At 36.0% G+C, this 12,076-nt stretch overlaps 1 protein-coding gene across 1 annotated transcript in view; it reads left to right on the forward strand.

Annotated features, from left to right (window-relative positions):
• Window positions 1-12,076, forward strand: part of tspoap1 (TSPO associated protein 1) — a 66,805-nt gene that overhangs the window by 11,568 nt on the left and 43,161 nt on the right. Inside the window, exons 4-5 of the mRNA XM_087808264.1 lie at window positions 7,808-7,915; window positions 8,031-8,159. Coding sequence (XP_087664390.1) covers window positions 7,808-7,915; window positions 8,031-8,159 — 237 coding nt within the window. The remainder of the gene's footprint in view (window positions 1-7,807; window positions 7,916-8,030; window positions 8,160-12,076) is intronic.

A 12,076-nucleotide genomic window follows, 5' to 3' on the forward strand; every position in this document is an offset into this window, starting at 1 on the left:
TCTTTTGTTATATTAATTCAACCAAGTTAATTGAATCGTTTCTTGAGCTGAATGTATCAAATCATATCTTGAGCTGAATATATCGTATCGAATCATATCTTGAGCTGAATATATCGTATCGAATCATATCTTGAGTTGAATATATCGTATCGAATTGTATCTTGAGCTGAATATATCGTATCGAATCATATCTTGAGTTGAATATATCGTATCGAATTGTATCTTGAGTTGAATATATCGTATCGAATCATATCTTGAGTTGAATATATCGTATCGAATTGTATCTTGAGTTGAATATATCGTATCGAATTGTATCTTGAGTTGAATATATCGAATTGTATCTTGAGCTGAATATATCGTATCGAATTGTATCTTGAGCTGAATATATCGTATCGAATTGTATCTTGAGTTGAATATATCGTATCGAATTGTATCTTGAGTTGAATATATCGTATCGAATTGTATCTTGAGTTGAATATATCGTATCGAATTGTATCTTGAGTTGAATATATCGTATCGAATTGTATCTTGAGCTGAATATATCGTATCGAATTGTATCTTGAGTTGAATATATCGTATCTTGAGTTGAATATATCGTATCGAATTGTATCTTGAGTTGAATATATCGTATCGAATTGTATCTTGAGTTGAATATATCGTATCGAATTGTATCTTGAGTTGAATATATCGTATCGAATTGTATCTTGAGCTGAATATATCGTATCGAATTGTATCTTGAGTTGAATATATCGTATCTTGAGTTGAATATATCTTATCGAATTGTATCTTGAGTTGAATAAATCGTATCGAATCATATCTTGAGCTGAATATATCGTATCGAATCGTGTCTTGAGTTGAATATATTGTATCGAATCGTATCTTGAGCTGAATATATCGTATCGAATTGTTTCTTGAGGTGAATATATCGTATCGAATTATATTGTGATATTAGTGTATCGTATAGCACTAATAGCTGCTACGGGATTGGCTGATTTCAAATCAATTTTTCACTAATCACATAATATTGACACACGGTACTTCCTGCTTTCCTATCGTCTAGTTATTATTTGGGTCGTTTCCTGTTTAAAATAATTCCCGCTGTGTTTTTATTTTTCTTGACAAATACCTGGCCCAGCGTCAAGGCTTTCACAGCGAGGATGCACTTTAATTCTGGCTCAGCTCACAGAGGTCAGCCTAACCTTAAATCTTCCTCTCTTATAAATCACCGAAATTACTCCATTTTTCTGATTTACTTTGCGTCAAAAATGGGTTACGATTGATGAAGGAACGGATTCCGTGCGTCAGCATCATTTGCATCAGTATTTGATTGACGGCAGCGAATCAATGTTCCTGGAGTCAAAACGGATTAAAAGCAATTCCTAAATGGCTCCGTTGTGTTTCTGAAATGTGGTTGTTTCTGGTGTGTTTGTGCGTATAAAACGTCGGGCTGGATTAAATCCTTTTTGTTTTGGGTTTTCTACCAGCGTGGACGGCACAAACAAATCATCCAGATGACGTTCCACTTTGGTCGAAGCTGTTCTGCTGACTCTGCAGCGAATGTAATTTAGAATCCTGCGGACGCTCGACGAGGCTAGTGGGTTTTTCCCTCACCTCCTAAAAATTCCAATAAGCCTTTCAGTGCCTTTCGAGGACAAGAAGACGATCTTTATTTGTAGAGACGGAAACGTCGACGCGGCCAGATTGAGTTTAATGAGTGTCGGACGGCTTCGATAAGGCTGGTGTCTGCGAGGTTTGGATGGATATCGAAGCCTCGGGTCGGGATCCTCAATTGTTTTAAGGGATAAATCGGTAAAAGAAAATGAAATCTACAGGAGAACAATGTGTAGATATCGAAGGTTTGTACAGTTGGCTCTTGGTTCTCTCTTTGTTATTACCACCCCCCCCCCTCTCTCTCTGGAGACGAGTCATGATGAACACAGGGGGGGATTGAAAAGGACCCTTCATGACTTATAGATGAGTGTTTGGGGAGAGCTGCTGTTCATTAAACAACCACATCCCCCATTTTTTCATTGTTTTTTTCCCCCTTGCATTTATTTACAAACCATACGGATGAGAGTGTTTCTGGTACATAAACACTGGTTCATCCATAGTCAAGACTATCATGCACAGTTTTTTTAATGCATCAGAATTTCCCTTTAATAGTTTATAACGGGGTACCCAGACCTTTTTACCTTAAGGAACTGGTTTAAATTAACATTTTTTTATGGGCTAGTGTTTAATATATGGAGGATAAAAAAAGGAAAATTAAAGTGCATGGCTGTCTTTAAATACGAGTGTTGGGTGTAAAATACATCTCACAATATTGCTGAATCAGCAGGAGTTCCATGCTTGTTTCACTGCAACAAGAAGGGGTTGAGTTTGTGTTTTACTAATTTTTTGTTAGTTTACAAGTGTATTATTTCAGTTAAACTGTCAAAAGTCACCTGCTAATTTTTTTCCTGAAAAACAATGGGGTTTTGTTTTTTAAAATGAATCACATTTTAGACAGTAGAAGCTAATAAGAGGTGTGTACTGGCAAGAGTCTGGTGGTACAATACGTATCACGGTACAGGGACAAAGATGCAGTGTATTGCTATACAGTAGGAGCAAGTATATATTTGTAGTATTGTCGAGTATTTGACTCTGGTGGTGAAGAATTTACAGACCACATGACTCTTGACGAAGTCGTAACTGCTTTTGTTTGTTTTCAAACCAAAATATGTCCAAATATCAGCTTTAAAAGCTGCTGGAGTCGACTGTATCCTCTCGTCCTCAGTCACCATATAATAACTATGGTAAAGAATATAATATAATTTGAAAGCCACATTTTAAATTTATTTATTTTAGTCACTAAAGTGCTGTCAAATATGGATACAGTAGCGTGAAAAAATATGGCGATACATCGTCATATCAATCATTTTTAACACCCCTACGATACAGGATCAATGATACGATATTTTGTGATACTGTAGTAACAAGTATATATGTGTAGTATTGTCGAGTACTCTGGTGTCGCAGAATTTACACACCACATGACTCTTGACGAAGTCATAACTGCACTCATTTGTTTTCAAACCAAAATATGTCCAAATATCAGCTTTAAAAGCTGCTGGAGGTCGACTGTATCCTCTCGTCCTCAGTCATCGCCAGGATCTCGTGGGATTAAATTGTTCCTTAAGCTGCGGAAGATGCAATGAATACTGCTATCTAGCAGCTGGAGGTTTAATTTCAACACAAAAATGAATATTTGCATGTAAATTCTAAAAGTAAAAATCAAATTATTTTTATTTTAAACACACTTTATTGAACTGTTGACTATAAAAACTATAGTAAAGTACGTTGGAAAATTAATAGTTCATAACAGGGGATTTTTATTATCCAAAAACTGTACAAATGTTCTGCTTTCTGTTATTCAGAAGAGGGTTTCAAGCCTCGATGAATCTTAATAAACTGAAGACATTTTTACAAAAAACTCTCCTAAAATCAAGATGGCTTTATTAATATCTTATATTTCTACAGTAATTAAAAAACGGATCCTTAACAAGCTTTTGTTCTTTGTCCTCTTCTATCCTCAAAGGTTTCTTAGGGAAGGCGGGGGTTTTGCTGTAAATGAAAAACTGCTGACGTGTTTATTTTTCTTTTTGATCTTCTGCCATATAATAGATAATCAGGCAGTTGGACAAAGAACTAATTTGAATGTGTTCTTCTAAATGTATGGAAACATGGTCGACGCTCGGTTGTTTTCACATCAAAATATTCGGGTCTTTCTAAGCCTTTGGTTCAGGCTTCCCCCTTGAATTGGAGTCAGTCTGGCTTTTTATCCAAAAACGACCGCAGGAGCTCGGAGCGTTGCCAACATCCGACGGAGATAACGAGGTTCGTCCTTCGGAGCTCCTGCTTTACGAGGACACGAGTGTGAAACGTCCTCTTGGCAAACAAGTATTTCCAGAAAATACACCAATTAAATTTCGAGTTCTATCATCTCGGATCATTAATTTTTATGATTGAGGGTTTTTAGCTTTATTTGGAGGGTTAATGAAGATGTATCCTCTGGTCCCCGGTTGCGCGCCCCCCCCCCCCAGCCGATCCATGCTCCTCCAGATGGTGATGCTGAGACCCCTGGCTTTACTCACACTAACGTTTCATCCTCCCTCGCTTGTTCAGCCAAACCTTCCCAGGGTCGGACGCCGAGGCCGACCTCGCCACCTGCAGCCTGGTTTTAGTATGTCGGCGGCGTCCACTCATTCCTCAAGAAGTCCCAGAGGAATGTTTTCAGTTCCACTCCCAGGGTGCAATTAGGAAGACATGGACGGACTCCAAGATGAGATCATTAGAATCATAATAGAATCTCTCAGGCGGGCCTGAGCCCCCCCACCTTCTCTCCTCTGATGGGATTGATTGGACGTTTAGATTCTCATCATCATCTTGAGACGAGAACTGAACTGATTTTCCACTTTTTCTTTGTTGTTTTCTTTGATTTTGTACAAATTATGTGTAATTTTCTTCTCTCCTTGGAATGGATTCATATTTATCTGAGGATTACTAGTGTTTTATTCACTGTTTAATACTTCATATGGGTGTGAGTTGACAATAATCCTGTGATACGTAAAAAGGATACAGGGGCAACATTATGATATTTTGTGATACTACAAATATATCCTTGTTCATACAAGTATTGTCGAGTACTTGCCTCTGGTGTTGCAGAATTTACAGACCACATGACTTTTGGCGAAGTCGTAACTGCTTTCATTTGTTTTCAAACCAAAATATGTCCAAACATACCGGCTGTATCCTCTCGTCCTCAGTCATCGCCAGGATCTTTCGGTGATTTAATCGATCATTTAGCTCCGGCGAGGGATGTAATGACTGCTGCCATCTAGCGGCTGGAATTTCAACACAAAAAATGAACAAACACTGTGAATATTTGCATGTTAGTTGTAAAAATAAAATGAAAATTAAATTCATTTTACACACTTTATTGGAATATAAACAGTAAACGAACTTTGATTAAAATAAAATGATTTTAAAGCCCAAAATAAAAATGAAATAAATCGATACAGTGCAAAACAAAATATGTCCATATATCAGATTTAAAAGCTGCTGGAGTCCACTGTATCCTCTTGTCCTCAGTCATCAACGGGATCTTTTGGTGATTTAATCCTGGAATTGCAACACAAAAATGAACAAACAGTGTGAATATTTGCATTTTAATTGTAAAAAATATATATATATATCATTTTATTTAATACACTTTATTTAAATATAAACAGTAAACGAACTTTAAGATAAAATATTATTTAACTTACTTTAAAAAGCGATACAGTGCAAACCAAAATATCTCCATATATCATCTAGAGTCGACTGTATCCTCTCGTCCTTAGTCATCGTCGGGATTTCATTATTCCTTGGGCTACGGAGGACATATTGAATGCTGCCATCTAGCATCCGGAAGTATAACTGCAACATAAAAATGAACAAATGCTTTGAATATTTCCATGTTTTACTGTAAATTAAAACAAATTGTATTTTATACAAATCATATTAATATACATACCATAAAATAACTCAAATAAAATGTGATATAAGGGTTGTCTTTTTTTTTAATATCTATGTTGCTGTTTAATATCGACACAGTATCGTAAAAAAAATGTGGTTTTATATTCAATTTTTTTGTTTTCTTTTTAAACAACCACTTGCTTTATCTAAAATGTATTTGATGGAGCTACTTCAATAAAATATATTATCCTATATATTGAAGTCAAACATCCGTCAAGAACAGTGGTGAGGAGATATTAATTGTTGATTTTATTGTTCTGGTTTAATTGTATTGTTTATACAAAACCATCTCATTATAATGTTTGTAACAAGTCGACCATATTTGTTGTGTATTTTTTTTTTTTAGAACATTGTTTATCTCTTAAGTTACAGCAGAAATGATTTTATTCATCACTAGGATAATAGACGTCGCTCACACAAAGGCGCAGCTGCAGCCAGTAACTAACAAGTCATTAGCATTGACTGAAAAAAACAACAACAACAACAAAGCATGTCATAGGCTATCGGTCACCATGGCAACCACGCTGACAAGACGCCTTAATATGGTCCTGAGCTGTGAGTCACGTTAAAATGGATGATTTCAGCTCTTTTTTAAAGTGTGCGTCAACGAAAATGTACATTTGTTTGGAGGATGTAAAGAAGAAAAATAGAGTTTTATTTATTCCTAATCGATAATAATACATTTAGTTTTTAAATCAATAGCTTTTAGTAAATGTTCTCTTGTCCGTCCACGAGTCACATGATACACACTATTGTTCTTTAAAGAAAGCGAGGCCGCGCTAATCACATGACGTCGAGCTTCTTTATTATTTAACACTAAGACAAGCGTCACGTGGACGATAAACATGACGTCCGTCGCCACATTGACTTCCTGCCACTATAACCTTCGACCCCATCGATCGTCTCCCAATTAGCTTTTCTCTGAGAGGTCGCTCGACTTTTATTTAGTGTTTGTTTAACTGCTTGCAAACGCACAACTGTTATAATAATGTAATAAAATCTGTGTATTTATAAAGCTGACAAAAAAACATCTGTTCACTGTTACAAGGAGTTTATATATTTGAATTTATGGTGTCGGCAAAACATGTGAATTCCCATGATGCCTTTCTACACACCGCTCTATTAAATGACATCTTTCGCTTCAATACTTTATTTAAATTCTACGTCTTCACTACAATGTCAAAAGTTAAACGTGCTGTGATTGGTTGGCTGGGCGGCAAAGCATCGTGGGAGCTGTTCAGGTCACCGTTACTGAGAGGGTTGTTGCGAGGGATGACGCCTCACATGTAATGTTAAAGAAGTGAAAAATAAAACTCATTATTTTACAGATACAGGATATATTTTGTAGTATTGTTGAGTACTCGACTCTTGACGAAGTCGTAAATGCTATCATTTGTTTGGAAAAAATACCAGTTCTTCCTTTACCCGCGGAAGATGTAATGACCACTGCCATCTAGAGGCCGGAAGTGCATGGTAGTTAGTACATTTTGACTGTATCCTCTCATCCTCAGTCTTTTTTGGGATTTCATAGTTCATTTCGATAAGGAGGACATATTGAATGCTAAAAAAAACATCATGTTAAAGTGTGTACATGCATGTGTTTTAAAGTGTGTATGTGTGTGTATGCTAAAGTGTGTTCGCAAGCGTGTGTTAAAGCGTGTAAGTGCACGTATGTGTTAAAGTGTGTGTATATACGTGTGTGTTAAAGTGTGTACTTGAGTGTGCGCGTGTGTGTGTTAAAGTGTGTACGTGCGTGTGTTAAAGTGTGTATGTGGGGGTGTTTGTGTTAAAGTGTGTACCTGCATAGGAGGTATTGAATGCTGCCACCTAGCGTCCAGAAGTATTACAACACCAAAATGAACAACTGCTATGAATATTTCCATGTTAACCTAGATATAAAAAAAACAACCTCGATCCACTGTATCCTCTCATCCTCAGTCATCAGTAAGATCTTGCAGGATTGTATTATTCAATTTAGCTGCTGCCATCTAGCGGCCGGAAGTTTAATCGCGACACAAAAATGAACAAACTCTTTGAATATTTGTTCTTTTTACATAAAAAAAATGCAAATTATCGTATTTTATACATAATTTATTGAAGTACTAAGCATAAAAGAACTATGAAATAAATAAAATGATTTCTAAAGCAAATTAAAAATACTTGGCTGTTCAATATAATGTGTTTTCTTTTCTTGCAAACTTGAATCAACGCAAGAGTATGAAAGTCATCATTAAACATGTTTTCGATCCAGAACGGCGCCGACGATGGTTTCCTGGCGCGACAGAACGCCGAGCTGCTGCGAGCTCTGGACGAGCTGGAGAAGACCTGCAGCGCCCTGATGGAGGAGAACGTGCTGCTGGTGGGTCTAATTTTAGGAGAGATTCCGCCGATGTAGGGCATCAACATCAATCGTCCCTGTATCCTCTCGTGCAACAAAAAAAGCATCCAGACGTGATCATGTTGTTTCTCTCCAGAGGAAGAGCAGCGCCCCGGAGACCGAGGAGAAGGTCCGGCGTCTGCGCAGGAAGAACACTGAGCTCACGGTTCTGGCCAAGAAGCTGGAGGACAGAGCTAGAAAACTGCAGGAGGCCAACCTGAGAGTGGTAACTGAACACATAATCTAAGAGTGGTAACTGAACACATAATCTAAGAGTGGTAACTGAACACATAATCGAAGAGTGGTAACTGAACACATAATCTAAGAGTGGTAACTGAACACATAACCTCAGAGTGGTAACTGAACACATAATCTAAGAGTGGTAATTGAACACATAATCTAAGAGTGGTAACTGAACACATAATCTAAGAGTGGTAACTGAACACATAATCTGAGAGTGGTAACTGAACACATAATCTAAGAGTGGTAACTGAACACATAATCTAAGAGTGGTAACTGAACACATAATCTAAGAGTGGTAACTGAACACATAATCTAAGAGTGGTAACTGAACACATAATCTAAGAGTGGTAACTGAACACATAATCTAAGAGTGGTAACTGAACACATAATCTCAGAGTGGTAACTGAATGCATAATCTAACAGTGGTAACTGAACACATAATCTAAGAGTGGTAACTGAACGCATAATCTCAGAGTGGTAACTGAACACATAATCTAAGAGTGGTAACTGAACACATAATCTAAGAGTGGTAACTGAACACATAATCTAAGAGTGGTAACTGAACACATAATCTCAGAGTGGTAACTGAATACATAATCTAACAGTGGTAACTGAACACATAATCTAAGAGTGGTAACTGAACGCATAATCTCAGAGTGGTAACTGAACACATAATCTAAGAGTGGTAACTGAACACATAATCTAAGAGTGGTAACTGAACACATAATCTCAGAGTGGTAACTGAACACATAATCTCAGAGTGGTAACTGAACACATAATCTAAGAGTGGTAACTGAACACATAATCTCAGAGTGGTAACTGAACACATAATCTAAGAGTGGTAACTGAACACATAATCTAAGAGTGGTAACTGAACACATAATCTAAGAGTGGTAACTGAATACATAATCTCAGAGTGGTAACTGAACACATAATCTCAGAGTGGTAACTGAACACATAATCTAAGAGTGGTAACTGAACACATAATCTCAGAGTGGTAACTGAATGCATAATCTAACAGTGGTAACTGAACGCATAATCTAAGAGTGGTAACTGAACACATAATCTAAGAGTGGTAACTGAACACATAATCTAAGAGTGGTAACTGAATGCATAATCTAACAGTGGTAACTGAACGCATAATCTAAGAGTGGTAACTGAACACATAATCTAAGAGTGGTAACTGAACACATAATCTAAGAGTGGTAACTGAATACATAATCTCAGAGTGGTAACTGAACACATAATCTAAGAGTGGTAACTGAACACATAATCTCAGAGTGGTAACTGAACACATAATCTAAGAGTGGTAACTGAACACATCATCTAAGAGTGGTAACTGAAGACATAATCTAAGAGTGGTAACTGAACACATAATCTAAGAGTGGTAACTGAACACATAATCTAAGAGTGGTAACTGAACACATAATCTAAGAGTGGTAACTGAACACATAATCTAAGAGTGGTAACTGAACACATCATCTAAGAGTGGTAACTGAACACATAATCTAAGAGTGGTAACTGAACACATAATCTAAGAGTGGTAACTGAACACATAATCTCAGAGTGGTAACTGAACACATAATCTAAGAGTGGTAACTGAACACATAATCTCAGAGTGGTAATTGAACACATAATCTAAGAGTGGTAACTGAACACATAATCTAAGAGTGGTAACTGAACACATAATCTAAGAGTGGTAACTGAATACATAATCTCAGAGTGGTAACTGAACACATAATCTAAGAGTGGTAACTGAACACATCATCTAAGAGTGGTAACTGAAGACATAATCTAAGAGTGGTAACTGAACACATAATCTAAGAGTGGTAACTGAACACATAATCTAAGAGTTGTAACTAAACATATAATCTAAGAGTGGTAACTGAACACATAATCTAAGAGTGGTAACTAAACATATAATCGAAGAGTGGTAACTGAACACATAATCTAAGAGTGGTAACTGAACACATAATCTAAGAGTGGTAACTAAACACATAATCTAAGAGTGGTAACTAAACACATAATCTAAGAGTGGTAACTGAACACATAATCTAAGAGTGGTAACTGAACACATAATCTAAGAGTGGTAACTAAACATATAATCGAAGAGTGGTAACTGAATACATAATCTAAGCGTGGTAACTGAACACATAATCTAAGAGTGGTAACTGAACACATAATCTACGAGTGGTAACTAAACACATAATCTAAGAGTGGTAACTGAACACATAATCTAAGAGTGGTAACTGAACACATAATCTAAGAGTGGTAACTAAACATATAATCGAAGAGTGGTAACTGAATACATAATCTAAGCGTGGTAACTGAACACATAATCTAAGAGTGGTAACTGAACACATAATCTACGAGTGGTAACTAAACATATAATCGAAGAGTGGTAACTGAATACATAATCTAAGCGTGGTAACTGAACACATAATCTAAGAGTGGTAACTGAACACATAATCTACGAGTGGTAACTAAACACATAATCTAAGAGTGGTAACTGAACACATAATCTAAGAGTGGTAACTGAACACATAATCTAAGAGTGGTAACTAAACATATAATCGAAGAGTGGTAACTGAATACATAATCTAAGCGTGGTAACTGAACACATAATCTAAGAGTGGTAACTGAACACATAATCTACGAGTGGTAACTAAACATATAATCTAAGAGTGGTAACTGAATACATAATCTAAGAGTGGTAACTGAATACATAATCCAAGCGTGGTAATTGAACACATAATCTAAGAGTGATGTGTAACTATGGAAGTTGATCAGTCTCAGCAGATTATATTGAATATTTTAATTTAATGTTGAAACATTTTATTAAGCATGACCTTCATTTTTTAAAAAAATTAATTTAGTTTAAAGTTCTTATTTGATTTATTGAATAATTATTTAATCATATAATCGAAGAGTGGTAACTGAATACATAATCTAAGCGTGGTAACTGAACACATAATCTAAGAGTGGTAACTGAACACATAATCTACGAGTGGTAACTAAACATATAATCGAAGAGTGGTAACTGAATACATAATCTAAGCGTGGTAACTGAACACATAATCTAAGAGTGGTAACTGAACACATAATCTACGAGTGGTAACTAAACACATAATCTAAGAGTGGTAACTGAACACATAATCTAAGAGTGGTAACTGAACACATAATCTAAGAGTGGTAACTAAACATATAATCGAAGAGTGGTAACTGAACACATAATCTAAGAGTGGTAACTGAACACATAATCTAAGAGTGGTAACTGAACACATAATCTAAGAGTGGTAACTGAACACATAATCCAAGCGTGGTAATTGAACACATAATCTAAGAGTGATGTGTAACTATGGAAGTTGATCAGTCTCAGCAGATTATATTGAATATTTTAATTTAATGTTGAAACATTTTATTAAGCATGACCTTCATTTTTTTAAAAAATTAATTTAGTTTAAAGTTCTTATTTGATTTATTGAATAATTATTTAAATATTTAATTGAATATTGTCTATATTGATTGATTGATTGATAGATCTTTTTCCTAATACATCAGAGACATTTGAGTTATTTCAGCAGAAAGTACACATATTAAATAGATAAAGATGATAATTGCGTGTGTACATGTGTGCGTGTTGAAAGTGTTTCTGCGTGTGTGTGTTAAAGTGTGTATGTGCATGTGTGTTAAAATGTGTCTGTGTCTGTGTGTAAAGCTGGGTACATGAGTGTGTTAAAGTGTGTCTGTGTGTGTGTGTTAAAGTGAGTATGTGCATGTGTGTCAAAGTGTGTATATGCGTGTGTGTTATAGTGTGTCTGCATGTGTGTTAAAGTTGGGTATGTGCGTGTGTGTTAAATTGTGTATGTCCTGTGTGTTACAGTGTGTGTGTGTTAAGGT

Source organism: Callionymus lyra, chromosome 14 (assembly GCF_982586985.1).
Source record: "Callionymus lyra chromosome 14, fCalLyr1.hap1.1, whole genome shotgun sequence".
Lineage (NCBI taxonomy): Eukaryota > Metazoa > Chordata > Actinopteri > Syngnathiformes > Callionymidae > Callionymus > Callionymus lyra.